General features: G+C 37.5%; 5 protein-coding genes across 7 annotated transcripts; 4 read left to right on the top strand and 1 right to left on the bottom strand.

Annotated features, from left to right (window-relative positions):
• The first annotated feature begins 244 nt into the window (after positions 1-244).
• LOC129575874 (cytochrome c oxidase assembly protein COX19) lies at positions 245-1971 on the top strand. 2 transcript variants are annotated; one of them, XM_055460028.1, is made up of 3 exons: positions 245-345; positions 1620-1660; positions 1728-1971. In XM_055460028.1, exons 2-3 carry the CDS (start codon positions 1622-1624, stop codon positions 1962-1964), a joined length of 276 nt encoding a protein of 91 aa, XP_055316003.1. In that variant the 5' UTR covers positions 245-345; positions 1620-1621; the 3' UTR covers positions 1965-1971. The 2 variants fall into 2 exon arrangements, with proteins under 2 accessions (XP_055316003.1, XP_055316004.1); XM_055460029.1 differs by having other exon boundaries at positions 326-426.
• Positions 1972-2079: 108 nt separating this feature from the next.
• On the top strand, positions 2080-2952 carry LOC129575873 (phosphopantothenoylcysteine decarboxylase). The gene is made up of 2 exons (XM_055460027.1): positions 2080-2213; positions 2429-2952. The coding sequence occupies exons 1-2, from the start codon at positions 2109-2111 to the stop codon at positions 2888-2890; spliced, it is 567 nt and encodes a 188-aa protein (XP_055316002.1). The 5' UTR covers positions 2080-2108; the 3' UTR covers positions 2891-2952.
• A 1155-nt stretch (positions 2953-4107) lies between these two features.
• LOC129575868 (rab-like protein 6) lies at positions 4108-8148 on the top strand. Its single transcript, XM_055460014.1, has 4 exons — positions 4108-5445; positions 5561-6029; positions 6382-6559; positions 6715-8148. Exons 1-4 carry the CDS (start codon positions 5280-5282, stop codon positions 7897-7899), a joined length of 1998 nt encoding a protein of 665 aa, XP_055315989.1. The 5' UTR covers positions 4108-5279; the 3' UTR covers positions 7900-8148.
• Positions 8149-8251: 103 nt separating this feature from the next.
• Positions 8252-13952, bottom strand: LOC129575867 (condensin complex subunit 2). 2 transcript variants are annotated; one of them, XM_055460012.1, is made up of 7 exons: positions 13629-13952; positions 11905-12042; positions 11583-11781; positions 10773-11238; positions 9735-10488; positions 9324-9488; positions 8252-9118 (listed from the first exon to the last, which is right to left on the bottom strand). In XM_055460012.1, exons 1-7 carry the CDS (start codon positions 13704-13706, stop codon positions 8759-8761), a joined length of 2160 nt encoding a protein of 719 aa, XP_055315987.1. In that variant the 5' UTR covers positions 13707-13952; the 3' UTR covers positions 8252-8758. The 2 variants fall into 2 exon arrangements, with proteins under 2 accessions (XP_055315987.1, XP_055315988.1); XM_055460013.1 differs by lacking the exon at positions 13629-13952 and adding an exon at positions 12194-13374.
• A 293-nt stretch (positions 13953-14245) lies between these two features.
• On the top strand, positions 14246-16492 carry LOC129575870 (uncharacterized). Its single transcript, XM_055460017.1, has 2 exons — positions 14246-15600; positions 15744-16492. Exons 1-2 carry the CDS (start codon positions 14558-14560, stop codon positions 16036-16038), a joined length of 1338 nt encoding a protein of 445 aa, XP_055315992.1. The 5' UTR covers positions 14246-14557; the 3' UTR covers positions 16039-16492.
• Positions 16493-16542: the final 50 nt, after the last annotated feature.

Below are 16542 nucleotides of genomic sequence, written 5' to 3'. Positions count from 1 at the left end.
AAAAATCTTCGCCGATTTGGACTTGAACAGAACAAACTTGCATATTTTCCACTTTTCTCAGTTTAGAAACACTTTCAGCAAGCAAAAGTGTTTGCAAAGAGATTTTCCTGATATTATTCTTTAATTTTTAACATCAATGCTTCAACACTCTTCTATTTTTCAAGTGAAGAGGAAGAAAAATCCAAAAATACCAACATTTCAATGAAAATTCAATCAATCTCCATCTAAGGTGAGCGCACTCTGTTGCAATAAAATCACTTTACACCGACTCACCGGGACCGGATTGCTTGACAGTTGAACGTCAGTCGTTGCGGCTATTTGTGATCGAAAGGTGATTTTTCTAGGGTTAGTATCATTAAAATTCGGTATTTACATTTTGGAAATAGCAATTTATTCGATAAAAATCAGACTTATTCGATATAGAAAGTGAGTTACATTTCGAAACAGGGCTATTTTGTTCAGAAAATAAGTGGATTACTCAGACATGTTAAAGTTGATAAAATAATGAACTCAGAAACTCAGTTAATTCTAATCAACTTTGACGTTCGGTTATGTGATTTATTCTGGAAGTTATAGCTAAGGTGTTGTATCATTCAATTTGAGGCAACGAATGATTTACAGCAGTGCATTGTACATTTTACCAAAACTTATTCTAAATAAACTTTGAACTGGTCGCTGTCAATTGAAATGAGTCTATTTTTGCACCAAAATAGCTTGGCAATTGCAAATACAGCTTGACGATTGATCAAAAGTGGTGGTTAGTAGTCTTCATTGTGGCATCTTCCAACTGAACTGGCAATATCGTTGAAATCAACTTCCGATAAAATAGATTGCCAGTCTGTGTTGCCTGGCAAGAATGCACGAAATATTCCCGCACAATTTATGCCGTCATAAAGTCGAATGCAATTTCCAAGTGTATTTACTGAACTTGCCGCATCATTCATTGCACTGTCCAAGTTTATGCATTGTTTTCCGTACATCGAATACGATTGGCAGTTTCCTTCGTAGAGAATGTCTTTGCACAAAATGATACCGTCATTCCTATAGACACCCGGACAGCAATACAATCCTTTTTCCGGGCAAAAACCATCTCTCACAAAATACGTACTATTTGGACACCGATTTCCACAGCCAACATCATAGCATTTATGGCCAATTTCACAATTTATCAATGACAAAACGATGAATAGCACAACTATTAACAGGATTTGCTTTTGCACCATTTTCAATGCTGTCGCAACTTCAATCACAATCGATCACTGCAGCTACATGCATCAATCCATGATCTTATATACAGCTTAATTGTCATATTTTCACTTTGGCGCAGATAAGAAATTGCAGTCATCATTGTTTCTGCCATGTCAAAGATCATAGATTTAGATTAGCATTTATAGCAAAATTTCTTAACTGATTTAAATTTTAAGCGTTTTTTATTGAATTTGGAACTAATTTGAGGATTATTTTGATGATTAGTGAATAATTTGTGAATGAATTTCATTAGAATCATGAATCAACTCAAAAATCATAGAACAATACTTAAAATTTGATTTACGTTTCCGATTGAATATTGTCTGGGTTCGCTTTTTTCATCTGTTTTTTTTGTTGTTGTCATTTTTCAGGAATGTCAGCGGCAACATTTGGTCAGAAGCGCTTCAATCCGGTAAATTCATTTTTTCCCTCTATTTCTCATGGTGATTTTCTTCTTACTGTGCATTTTTGTTCTGTAGGTGCCACCTGATAAGGGAAGTTTTCCATTGGACCACGAAAACGTCTGCAAAGTGCCGATGCTTCAGTATATGAAATGCTTGCAACTGAATCGAGACGACAGTACGGTGTGTCGACAAGAGGCGAAAAAGTACCTGGAGTGTCGCATGGAGAACAACTTAATGGCCAAAGAGGAGTGGAAATCATTAGGATTCCAACAACAACAACAACCTGATCAACCATCGACTGTTGAAAAATAAGAGTCAAACCAATTTTTTCTCTCGAAAAGTTTAACTTTTCGAATTAAAATAACGTTAGAAATATATGAAAACAATCAGTTTGTAAATAAGGTAGACAAAAGCGAAAATATTTGGCAACAGAAAGGGATTCAATTAGCATTTATTATGGAGAGTAGAAATATTTTGCTCGGTGTGACTGGCAGCGTGGCTTCTATCAAAATTGGCGAAATTGTGGAGAGATTGCGAAGCGATACGACTTTTAAATTCGAGGTTAGTGTCGTTTGAAAATCGTGGATTTGAAGTTTGTTTTTTGAAATTTTCGTTATTTGTATAAATATGTATATTCAAGTTATCGCCAACTTCAACTTAAAGAAGTAAAAAATTGAACATTTTATGATGAAATTTTCATCTATTTTTGCTTTGAATTCAGTTTCTGTTTCCATTTCCATTTAAATGATTCTTTTCAAATCTCAACCCTCCGCCAGATCAAAATAATAACAACAAAAAGTGCCAAACATTTTATCGAACGCAGTGAGAAACCGGTGACGGTGCCAATTCTAAGTGATGAAGACGAATGGGAAATGTGGTCGAAACGTGATGATCCAGTGCTGCATATTGAGCTCGGCAAATGGGCTGATGTTATGCTGATCGCACCGCTCGATGCAAACACATTGGCAAAAATGGCAACTGGTGTCTGTGATAATTTATTGTTATGCACAACACGTGCCTGGAATTTCGACAAGCCACTATTCTTCTGTCCCGCAATGAACACACGCATGTGGGAACATCCAATCACTGCACAACAAATTGCAACACTCACACAATGGGGCCATTTCGAAATCAAATGCATCGCTAAGCGACTGATGTGCGGTGATACTGGATTAGGGGCCATGGAAACACCAGCCAATATTGTGCAAAGGGTCGTGGAATTCTTGAAAAAGTCATAATCGATGTGAGCAAGTGTCTAAAGATAAAAATGCAAAAAATTAACAACAAAAAGAAAAAACAACGCAAAATGCAATAAAAATAGAATAAAATGTAATTTTTTCCATTTCTTGTCGATTAAACACAATGAAAAATAAAGAAAAAAGTAGAAAGAAATTGATGAAAATTGAACAAAATGTATTCGATTTTGTTGATTTAAACCAAAATTTTTGTTATTCATACATTTCGAACAATAAAAATAGAGTGAATCGTGATAAGCATCACTGAGAGAATCTGTGCACGTAGTTGTATTCCATGATTTTTCTTCGTGGCCTCGCAATTGTACAACATATTTAGTTTTGTAATATCGATTGACGACATATTTTTCCGTTGTCCCATGTCTTCAATTGTCCCGTCGTTGATAATTGTTGTAATAGTCGGACTATCCATATCCACAGCAAATGCATACATCCCGTAATGCATTATGCTTTTGAAGTCGTATGTTAGGTTGAAGCTGTCAAAAAATGATGTGTTGTAGCTTCTAAAATTATGCGTTTTGTTTAGTTTAATATTTTCCCAATGGATCTCGACATAATTATCACGACTGGGCACACTTTGCATATGGTAGAATCCTAGAGTATGAAGAAGTTCATGTATTATTTTTCCAATCCGAAAGCACCCGGCTCCAAGTCGCACTGCTTTTTTCAAATTGAGTCGTTGCTGTCCACCTTGATGACCGACTGCCGAATAGCATCCATCATTTTCTGCTTCAATTTGCACGTAATCCGTTTCATTTGTGCGTCGTATAAATCGTACACATGAAACTTTTTCGATCTCTCCCATCGCTCGAACAATCCATTCATTTTCCTCGGCAGTATGATTTGGAGAAAACTTGTATGCGACTATTGCATTTGGCCACCGATATTTCTCTTCAATTTTTGCATTGCGAAAATGGAAAATCTCATCAAGTTGATCGTCATTCAAATCCATATCGCCTTCGAATTTGGATCCATACTCAACATCATTGACCATGCCGGGCTCATCTATTTCGTATGTATTGTCAGCAGTACCGCATACAAAAAACACGAAAAGTATAAAAAAACGCATCCACTCCATTTTGAATGAATAAATAGAAGAGAATTTTTTTCAAATTTTTTTCAACGATACTTATACACTTTTTTAGTGCAGAAAAATTTAACAATGTTACAAATCAACGGACAAATACTATACAAACAAACTGTCACTTCGACATGACCATCATTAGTGTCACAAACAATAACATTACGCACGGTTTACATTCCACATTGCTGCTCTGTAGCGTACGTGTGTTTAATGGATTTCAATTTTGGTTATTTCCAACGAATATCATCTTTTTTAACGTTTCATTGGAAAGGGAAAAATTGGAAATTTTAATTAAGACAAGACGTAGCATGTTAACTCGCACACCGACGAATGACCTTAGTGCAAATGTACGTCCACAATACAAAATCGCGTGTACCATGCACAGAAGCCACAGGCACACACGCACCCATACATTGGCACGTTGATTTGTATACCGAAGCAAATGGAGAGATACCAACACGCATCAATTGGATGACGAACAGTAGACAACCCACTTACTTTCATAAAACAGCTAAGCGACTATTTACCTCTGTTGAATTTTCATACACACGCACGGAGGACAAGGTTCTGAAGAAAGTTGGATAAACAACCAATTTCCCTGGTCCCAAAAACATACACGAGAAAAATTCCAACATATTTTCACATTGAACTCGACAAGTGATGTCAATGTGGAATATTCGGGCCCAGCTGATTTGTTGTGTTTTGTAATTTGCATGTGTATTCCGAAAGTTGATTGATGAAAAACACTCAATTGATATAAAAAAAAATCTCTTTCAAGCGAAAATAAACGCATAAATCAAGTGACAGTGTACAAAATATTCGGGTCATTCTCTTTCACGATGTGCGACGTGTGCCTGTGAACAAAAACAACCGAAAACAACAACAAAAACTCATTGCACTGTGTGTGGTGGTGTTTTACAATTTCCAAGATAAACATATGGTTTCATCGATTGTGCATATTTGTTGCGTCGTGTGTTGTGCATGAATTTATTGCGGGGTGTAAAATTACGTAGTTCTCGTCTCTTTCTTGGGCCGCTAACGTGTCATTTCAACTAATTAAACGTCGATGTTTTTTTTTTTATTATTATTTTTGACAAGTGATAGTATCGCTGTGTGTTGTGTATACAACGGAATTGAATAATTCATTTGCTGTAATAAACATATATTGAAGGCAGTTTTTATCGTCGTCGACGTAGTCGTCAAAAGAGAGCTGTCGCTAGCATGCTAGACTAATCAATAAGTTTTGTGTGAAGTGAAAGTCATAAAAAACCGCAAGAAGAAAACCCAACGATGTTCAATGCATTCAAAAAGTTGGCATCCAGACAAGATGCACCGCCAGCTGGCGCAAATGCGACGCCAAATGGGATCAACACCACTGCATCGCCAGCAAATGCGTCATGCATTCCTATGTCCGGGTCACTGCAACGCAAATTCGCCAAAGGCGTTCAATACAACAGTAAGTTATTTTTTGGAATGTAAAGAGGCGAGCCAAAGAAATTAGTTCGAACTGGTTCAATCGCCAATTGAATGTTCATTGTTCAACCCATGGCATATGTTTTTTTCGATTGCAGTGAAAATCATCATCAAAGGCGATCGAAATGTAGGCAAATCGTGCTTGTTGGAACGGTTACAGGGTAGAGGTTTCATCGAAGCGTACACACCGTCGGAAGAAATAAATGTGGCCTCGATTCAATGGTCGTTCAAAGCAACGGAGGATGTGGTCAAAGTTGAAGTATGGGATGTTGTTGATCGTGGCAAAGCCAGAGCACGACCAACCGGTTTGAAACTCTCAACAGGAAATGCTCCAATCCCCGAACAACCGGCACTTGATGCCGAATTTTTAGACGTCTACAAAGGTACACACGGTGTCATTCTGATGATGGATATCACGAAAAATTGGACCTTTGAATATGCGTCGAAAGAACTTCCAAAAATACCCAGCGATATTCCAGTGCTCTTGCTCGGAAACCATTGCGATATGGCACATCATCGAGTCATTACACAAGGTCAAGCCATCGGACTCATTGAAGGATTGGGACCGTAAGTTCTGAATTTTGAATTCGATGGAACAGTTCGGGGTTTAAGTCGTTTTTCGTCCATAATTTTCACCAAATTTCACATTGCTCATGAAATAGTCCACTTGAATGTTCAATGTTCATTCAGAACATTTTTTAATTGATCCGAATTGGGCAAAAAGTGGAGTAAAAATTATGAAAATTTGAAAAAATTGAGAAGATATGTAGATAATCGAGAATTTTTCGGGTTTTATTGACAAATATTTAATTTTTTTCAGAATTTTTGAAGAATTCTTTGAATTTTTCATTCAAATTTATGTGAAAATGTAAGCGTTTCAAAGAATGTTCGTGTTTATAAACAATTTTCTCCCTTTTAGGCGCAGCGCCGAAGTATTGTACGGCGAAAGTTCAATGCGAAATGGATTTGGTCTTCGATTTCTCCACAAATTCCTTAGCTTACCGTTCTTGCAGTTGCAGCGTGAGACGTTGACGGCACTTTTGACTCGAAATAAACGAGACACGGAAGTGTGTAGCCTAGAATTAGCCGAATATTTGGTTAGTCAATTTTTTTTCTTCAATTTTGGAAATTGGAAGAAAAATGAATTTTCCAATCTTCTCCCCTTTACTCCCACAAAAAAATGCATCAATTTGTATTAAAACAATCAGAAAATGAATGGTTTTATTAAAATACAAATTTTCTTATATCACAGAGTTCACCCGATACCGATTACAATACATTTTTGGAGAATTTGGTAAATAAGCGTCGTCAAATCGCCGATGCGAATCCAAAGAATTTGACTCATTTCTCGGGCAATTCCATGAGTTCTTCCGTACCGCAAAATCCACAATCGCCAATAAATTCGGCCGTTCAATTGAATCCAGAGCTTCGTGCTACCAAGAGTATAATCATTGGTGCTGGTCAACCGATCGTTGTGCCGGGCCAACGTCCAATCGATAGTCGATCGATGAATGTGAATCCATTGAAAACTACATCCAATATAATGTTGCCAAAACCAGTCAATAATGAGGCTAATGGTGCAGTTCAATACTCAGCAGCACCGATGCGTGCTCCAAACAATGACGGCGGTGGCAAAGTGACGAGTGTTGAAGAATTTTGTCCAGATGGTGGTACATTGGACAAAGGATTTTTGGATGATTTGCCTTTTGTATCGGCGGATGGTCGACAAGGTGATGTAAATTACGATTCAGACAGTGATAGCAATGATACTGGCAATCCTCTTGTGGCCAAATTCCATGATGATCCATTCGATGATGATGTATCAATACTGAAGGCTCAAACCACACAAGCACCATCTAAATCCGAACCCAAAATCAATCCACTTGCTAAAAAGCAGAACAAAGGTTTGAGCCCAAGTTTGATTCCGCACGATTTAAGCTTGGTATTACCATCGAAACAGCAACGACGCAGCTCCAATTCCAGTGATGACATTGAGATTCCGCACATTTTAAAGGCGAAAACCAACGACAACAGCTCAGATGGTCAATCGAATGAAGAGTTTGATAGTTGGCTATCAGACACAAATCAACGACGATCACCTGAAGGTGGAGAAGATGAAGCGTCGCTGCCGAGCATTGATAAGTCGATCACGATTAGCGCTGTAACTTCCAAATTGGATCGACTTCAATTGGTCGACGGTGACGGTGTTGAAGACGGCGAGAAAGTCACTAAAGACAAGAGCTCAAAGAGTAAAAAAAAGAAGAAGGAAAAGAAAGAGAAAAAAGACAAAAGCGACAAAGAGAAAAAACGTAGTAAGTCAAAGAAATCCACCGCTGACGAACTTCTTACCGAAGGTAAAGATCATCTAAGTCATTCTGATCGCCAGGCCAACGATGTCAGCACCGCCGCCGAGGACGATCAATACGAAGCCTTGTAATTTTTGTTGTTGTTGACTTTTTTTGTCTATTTTGTTTTTCATTGCGAAAATTATTGCAAATTTTACATATGAAATTAAAAACAGAAATCGTTTCAACACATTTCGATCAAATATTCCATTCACAAACAAGAAGCTAAGCAAATTATAAATTAAAAAAGAAAATCATTTTAAAGAAATTGTAGATGTTTTAAAGAAACACAAAAAAAAATCCAGTTTATAAATTATAAGAATAAATGTTTCAATGTACAATTACGGGTGTTTTTCTCCTTCTCTCCGTCACTCTCCCTTTCCCTCCCGCTCTGTGTGTTAAACAAAGTGTTAAAAAGAAGAGACGAAAAAAAATCGCAACAAATTATAGAATTTGCATTTATTCAACTTATTAACATTTAAATTAATTTACAAGAGAAAAAAAATTCTTTTTCGGTCACAATGAATGTATCATCATATTCAATTTGTTTCTTCTTCTTCCTACTTATCATTTCCACGCTTAATTGTAAATTTCCATAGATTCGGTATGATCACTATTGTAGGTTTGTTGTTTTTTTCTTTCTTTTCTCCCTATTTGCAGTTTTGGTTTTTTTTTTTGTCGTTCATTCTAACACGTTTTAAATTACTACGTTCACCAATAATAATTTTGGTTTATTTGTTCCTTTTTCGATTGTTTTTAATTTCCATTTACAATTTTCCGTACCTCTCCTTACATCCGAGATAAAATGATTTTAAAAAAAAATGTATGTGTGTGTGTTTTGTGTGTGTGTTTAAATAAAAGTTAAATGAAAGGAAAAAATGGATGAGAGTGCGAGGGGGGGTGGTGGTGGTGGCGAGTTGCGCACACAAGTCTTCACAATAACGTTAATCGTCATTCGTCTACTTCTAATTGCCGAATCAAGAAAATGTTCATATCATTATCCTTGGTTGATTTGTACAAACGCAGGCGATGCTCATTGGCCAGATGCAGTATTGAATAGAATGCCACCGATGGCGATAGATTTTCGGCCATCGTTTTTGTCAACAGATGTGGCAAACTGTTGTAGATGATACCAAATGATGCGGCACCCTCTTTATATTTTTCACCATTGTTTCGCGCATTCACATGGCTAAACGTTCGCATCGATGTCTTTTCACATTGTTTTGTTATTGTGTTCAGGCACACCGATTTCATTTGCTTCATATCGATGACTTTCGCTCGACGCGCAAATTGAATGTCAATCTTTTGAACCTGAGAATGGGGAAGGGAGTGATGCAAAAATTGGATTAATATTTTTGATTTAATGTGAAGAGAAAAAGAAAAGAAAAGAATTTCGCTCAGTTGATTCAATCAAGCATATATACGACTAAACATGTTTTGAGATAAGTATCGCAATGAAAAAATCCGTGTTTCATACAACAACAACAAAAATACAGAAGGACAAAATGTGCCATACCATTTCTGGTGCTCCTTCGTAGTTCTGGCTGATTTCATGTTCGCTTTGGTTGTTCTGTGAATCGGGAATCTGTTCCGCATTTGGAATTTCAACATCATCAGGTACGTCATTCATGTGATCCATCATCACATTGTCATCGCGAACAATTTCATCGTCATCGGGTTGCTGCAATCACACAAAAAATATTTCGATTAAATTTTGGTTTTCCCTCAAGGTAAGATTTCGATTTCTTCATTTTTGATTGAAACTACAAAGGTAAAAACTTCGAGCAGAAAAGAAAGAACTCAACCACTCAACGGTTCAATATCTCGACCAATTTCCAAATTCAAACCGAAAACAAAGCATTTTCGTTTCCGAAAATCCGAAACCAAAAATTGAAAAGAATGATTCTAAAACCATCCGACCACTTACCACATTTGTACAGTAGGCGCCATCGTCGGCATGATCAAAACCGAACACATCGTCGGCATCGTGATCGTCGTCAATGATGTCGGCTGGTGTTTCGCTGGTCTTTTTCACCACTGAGAAGCTCGGACAATATGTGTAATAGTTGAACAAATTGCGATCGATGTGCAAATCGGTGGGTAGTTTCAATTTCTTTGAATCCCATCGTTTATAGACGTTGGTCTTTTTGAATTTTTGTGCGTGCTTTGAATCGATTGATGTGAACACTTCGTCATCGCTATCGCCATCCTTTTCGCAAACACTTTCAATGAGCGTTGTAAATCGAATCGGTTCGATTTTATTACGATTGGCTTTGCGTTTCTGTGGTGCTGGTGCAACGGAACTACCTTCTGAGGTGGCCAGTGAATCTCGGTTCATGGTTAGCTTGCGTGATTTACGGAATTTCCAGTATGAGGGACCAGCCCAGAATTGATTGATGTTGTCCAGTGGCCGGTACGAGTACTCGAGCTTTGTGGTATCGGATGGTCGTAGATCTTCGATTATGGTGGTTTTGCGTCGCAAACCTTTGCACGCTGTTATCGCTGCCCGATCATCTTGCGTCAAATCATCGAAATCATTGCCCGCATCGAAATCCATGACATCCATGGCGTAGTTATCGTCGGTAGCCGGCATCGGTTCCACTTCAGCATCCATATCGAATGCATACTCCAAACATTGTGACATATTGAACGATGCACTCGCCGCCTGGGGCTGCTCTTCCCTGAAGAGAGAAGAAAGTTCTTTGGTTAATTTTTGGCTCAATTGGTTGGAAAGTGTAGAGAACAATGGCAATTCATTTGAATTTGCCTTGTTTTTCTTTGCATTCAGTGGGTCAGAATAAAAGTTCCCAAGCAAATAGCAACAATCTGAACAATTCAAGGCATCTTAACTCTTAGTGAAGGTAGAATTTTTGATCGAAAGAACAAACTCGGTCTTTTCGGAAAAGAATCATTTTTGAAAATGAAAAATGAGAATAAGAATTGAAAAATATCGCAGTCAACTTACTCCACATCGTCTTGCCATGGTGTGTTCGTAATGACATAGCCTTTCATCTCCTGTCGCAGTGTGTGTCTGGTGTCAATTTTTAGCTTGATTGGCAGTTCTGTGTAATCGATATCGCTTTCATCATAATTGTCATTGGTGTCAAAATTAATGGGTTCGTATGTGCTGTTATCCCAGAATTGATCGTCCATCGTGAGTTTTAGATCGGAGAATTTCGTTTGCAATAAATCCAATAGCAATTTATTTGAGCTCGATGTTTCGCCCATGATTGAATTCAATTTGTATTGCAACGAATCGGGCATTTGGACCAGTTCAAGGCGTGAATTTAGCGTACTCTTATTGGTGGTGACCGTGCTGACTTGTTTTCTTGTACGTTTCTTTTTGACCGGCGCTTTTTGTTGGCCACCCTCTTCGGTCACTGTTTCATTCATCTCCTGATCAACATCATCATTGGCTGATGGCGAATCATCTGTAGCAGGAAAAAAGAATTTTGCATTAGAACACGGCGTATTATTGACATTTTGCAAGCGAAATGGTTCGGAATGAACCATTTTGAATAGATTAATTGTTTGAAATTGAAAGAAGAAAATAAATGAAGAAATGAATGAAGAAGAAGAAAATGGAAAAAAAGATTGAATAAAATGTCCAGTGAAAATTTGATTTTTAGAAAAAAGAATGAAAAAAAAAAATTCAAAAGTAGAATATGAACTCCAACATTCTAAAGATAAGAATTAAAACTCAGTGATAAAAATAATCAATGCATAGTTTTGATTTCAAACCAAGCTTGGTGCACTGCATCAATGGTGTACTTACTTTTCATGCGTCCCAAACCGGATGACATTCGGACAATGTCCGAGTGCACGGAATCGACTCTTAGCCCATAGATTTTGGTGGTTGCTTCGAGTGAGCTGCCAACAATTTGAAAATTTTTCAATGTTTTGTGATGGCTGCCCAGCAAATTGGCCAAATTATCGATCAATGTGAGCGTCCATGCATTCTTCTGACAGATTTTCTAAATAAATCGAAAAGAATTGATGAGTCGTGTATTTACGGTATTGTTTACATATAAACATTGAAATCCAAACAAGACAGAATAAACATGAAGAGCTGCATGAGACAGAAAACAATGACTTACATTATCATGAAAGATTTTCAGACAATTCTGAAGTCCTTGTTGTTCTTCCACCAAGTTGTCGCTGGTCTGTGTTGTGTTGGTCGATGATTTGCCGAATGTTCGACGTCGTTGAGCGCGTTCGGCTTCATCATCGTTTTGCTGTTTGTAAGAAGAAGAAGAGAGAAAAAAACACATAAAAATGCGATTGTCTGCGTTGACAGTTTGGAATCATAGTCCAAATCAAAAACTTATTCTAGAAACAGCAACAACGATGAAAAAAAGAATGTTATGAAATTATAGCGATAGTAACCTCAATCGTTGGTCCATTCATGTTGGTTGAGTGCGTGCGTATGTGTGTGAACGAACACCGTAAACGATCCCTTCGAACAACACACTTCGTTGTTCTAGCTTGTTAAAATTGAGAATCCGGTGCAATTTTTTGTTTTGTTAATGTAAACTGACAATCGAAACACTCGATTCCATCATTAAAATGTGGCACGCGTTTCGCCGTGCAATTGTTTATTTGAATACAAGTTTTGGTTTATATTTTTCAATAGCTATCTTTCTCTCTTGCTCACTCTCTCTCAGTCCGTTGTGTTAAAAATGACGATGCAAGTTGAAAAACACCATTCGCTCGCATGCAAATTATTTATACTTTATTACAGAGATATAAAGTGGAATAACAGCGAAACGGAAAATTGAAGGGAAAAAAGGCCAAAATTGGTATTTGAAAGAGTCGATTTTTTTCTACTCTCTTCACTTTTCGTTTTTTTTCTTTTTTTTATTTTCGATTTGCGCGATTTTGTGTGTGTTATTTTTCTCACGGACACGCAACGAAAAAAAAAATTGTGTGCTTCCCTTCAAATGCAATGAGTCAATCACAACATTCTCAACAAATTTAATCACAAACGGTAAAATGAAACAAAATATTCGCTTGAGTTTTCAATATAGATTCTTGGCTATTATTATTTTTATTTTCTGACGAAGACGAGACAACAGAAGAGGAGAGAAAAAAAAACAACAAACTAAATTTCATGTGTGCGTTTCGATTCGCAACACATCAAAACACAACTTAACATCACACACTTTGTGTATCGTCGACGGTACGTCAAAAAAATCGGTCTAGCGACGTTTGGCTCGTCGGTCGTTCGTTGCTTGTGCTTCACTTTTCTTTTTTTTTTTTTTGAAAACAATGCACGAATGGCAGTTCAACGATGGAGCGAATGCGAAATACAAGCACAAACAAATACGCGCAAACATTCACTCATGATACAACAAAAATGGTGACTGAATGCGCGCAGCCATTTGAAACTTCACACACTCGCTGTCCCTCTTCCTATCACATTCACTCTCTCCCTCTTTCTCCCGGTCAATCTCACTCTACCGTTTCCTCTTTCTCACTCTGCCTCGTGCGCGCTCCCTCTTTCCCAACCATTCAAGCCATACACATTGACAAACTCAACCAACTGTACGGGTTTGTTGCATACAAACACACACACACACACAAAACGTCAAACTCTTTTTGAATATACTCAAACGGTTTTTTCCAAGGCAAATGCACCCATTTCTGAATTTGTTTTTTTTCGTTGCTAATTTTTTTTTTCGTTGCTATTATTTAATTTACACTTTGATTCGATTATTTTCGACTTAATTCAATCGAATAGGCACTTGCTTGGACATTTATGCGAAAGAAAAACAACAAACTAATCAAATGAAAATAAACTAAATTCTAAATGGATATTTACCATGTATCCCGTGTTGCTTAAATTTCGAAAAATTGACCGACGAACCGGAGTTTCTTCAGCATCACTTGGTGCGGTCATTTTTGATAATTCACTTTACAATCACACGCTATCGTTTTCGATTTGAATGACAACTTTTTTGCTGGAAAAAAATTCACAATCGAATAGATTTTTGGTATATTTTACGTTTATAAACACAAATACTGGTAAACCCAATTGGATGCGCGTTACTTGAACGTAAAACCGTTGACAGTACACTATATACTCAAGCAGATAAGAACAAGCCAAACGACAAACAGCGGTGACAGATGGATTTACATCTCTCGCGAAATGAGATGCCAGTTGAGTACGAGGCCAGTTAAGTACATGGTGGCTATTGCAACCAACTTTAGGTTGATTTGTGCGGGACTGTTGCAGGATTGATTCAAAGTCATTTCAAAAGTTTCATTTTTTTCTACATTTAAAAAAAAAACAATTAAAAAAAATTCTAGGTTTTTAATGAACAAAAATAATTTTTTCCTTCGGAGCATTTCATTTTTCCCTATCTGCTTTTGCCATTTAATCGTCGTTTTTGCCGTCTTCTACTCGCCTTTCTGCTATCTTTGCTTAAGTATCGCGCGAAAATGTTGACAGATTCAATCACAGGTTTCATTTGTCAGTGGCGAGCACACAACAGAAATTTGTGCATCAAAAATATATTTTTTTTTGTTATGAAACAAAACAAACGGCGTATTTTCGCTCAACAAGTTGTGAAAATTTCACAATAAAACCGATTGAACGTCCGGTAAATAGCATTGATAAACGGTGACAAAACATCAATGGGAAGCTACAAGTGGATGCTTTATTTTGGTGAATAATCATCAACCTAACCTCTTCAGTTCAACATTCAAAACATTGTGTATTTGGCCGTTATTAACAATTTCATCAACAAAATGTTGAAGTCATGGCGAAATTCGGCACCAAAATCAATGATATCTGTGATTCAATCGCAATGCAGCTACTGTTCGAGTAATGACGATGATGGTAAGCGTGAAACGCGTGAACGAATGCTGCGTATTCGTTATGAGCAGAAGCAATTGTTTGGCCGTGTGATTCGGAACAGTGTTGATTGTGCGAATGTGTATACGCCTGCGCCGCATTCTATTGAGATTGATCAAGTTAAAATTCCCCGCATCCAAAGTGATAATGAGTGCAACGTACCGGTATCACCATATGATCAGCCAAGCGATGCGGCTCAAGTGCCTGACATTCGATTGGCATCGCCGGAACAGGCGAGTGAATTTCATTGGCTGTCACAACGCGCACACATCAAAATATTAAAAGGTAATAAAGATAGCAAAAAGAATTCACCGTCAAAGAAATCAGGATCAGCTGCACCGGAGGAAGGTACAAATTCGGATCGTTCCGATGCATTAGATGTAAACAAACCCGAATCACATACAACCAAAATGAGTCCAGCCCGTGTCATAATATCAGCAAAGAATTTGCTGCAACAATTTGTGTTGAATCGACGCAATGACACACCAGCTATCCCATTCGATGAAGCCGGTTTAAAGTCAATCGTAAGCTATCCACTAATTTGTGAGAAACGATCGCCGACCCAAGTGCATGAATTACTTGCCGATGTTTCATTGCGATTGCCATCAATAAGCAAAATATTGCAAGCAACTATGCCCGTTTCGGCCCGAATCGCATTACAAAAATGGAAACTAGGCAAAATTGAAGAGCTCGGCATCGATGGTTTCAAGAAGTATGAAAAAGAGACACTCGCTAGAGGAAAAAACTTTCATTCGGCTATAGAGAATTTTCTTAGCCAAGGTGAAACACCGCCAGATGACTCGCCCATCATTAAATTGTGGCAGAGTATTGACAGTAGTTTGAATCAAATTAAACCGAAATCAGTACTTTTGGAACAGCCCATCCTGCATGCCGATCTCAAATACAAAGGAATCATCGATAATGTGTCGCTTGTTGAGTAAGGAGGTTTTTTTTTTATGGATTCTCAATCTCGTTGAAACTTAATTGTATTGATGAAGCTTGTGAATTTTTTTGTTCGGAAAAATTATTTTTTTCTCCAAAATTTTCCACTAAAATTATTGTTTTCTTTTCCTCTTCCAGAAACGAATTATGTGCCTTTGAATGGAAAACGTCTGAAAAATCAAAACCGCGACTAGCCTCAACCTACGATGCCCCAGTTCAACTGTGTGCATATTTGGGTGCACTAAACGCTGATCCGCGATATGATCTAATGGTGAAGAATGGATGCGTTGTTGTGGCTTATGTAAACGGTGATAAAGCGAATGTGTTCAATATGTCTGAAGCTGATTTGCGAAAGTATTGGCTAATGTGGCTTCAGCGATTGCAAGAGTATTGGATACGTGTTCGAGATGGCACATTACCTGATCCCATTTAGCAGTCATACTTACAGTTTTGCTCTTCCATGGGAAAAGTATCTACGACTCAATGGATATTTTCTTTTGTCATTGAAATATCTCTGCCGGCGTCAAAAATAACTCTTCAAAAATTGAAGTCATCAAGAAAAAAAACTGTCTTTCGAGCTCAAGCAAAATGGGCATTATCCTCACCCGTTACTCTCATCACTCAAGCCAAATGTCCGAATGCATAAATATTGGGATGAATAAACCTGGATGACAAATTATCTTGTTCACCACTGTAGTTAAGTCATATTATTGTTAAATTGTACTGGTATCAATTATCAAAGAAGAATGTCATGGAATCGAAGAAGGGTAGAAAACCCATAGAAGAAAAAAACAATTGTTGAATAATTCTACTACGCTTCATCGCATCAGATTGATCGATGGAAAAGGGTCGCTGAAAATGTAATAAAAACCAAATCACAAATCGAATTACTGGTTGTATCATGATTTATTTACATGTTTAATTGAATTTGGTACAA

This window comes from Sitodiplosis mosellana, unplaced genomic scaffold (assembly GCF_009176505.1).
Source record: "Sitodiplosis mosellana isolate CC-2019 unplaced genomic scaffold, AAFC_SMos_1.0 Smas_scaffold_6170, whole genome shotgun sequence".
Lineage (NCBI taxonomy): Eukaryota > Metazoa > Arthropoda > Insecta > Diptera > Cecidomyiidae > Sitodiplosis > Sitodiplosis mosellana.
The sequence above is the reverse complement of the archived record's forward strand: the minus strand, read 5'-3'. Positions and strand labels throughout refer to the sequence as shown.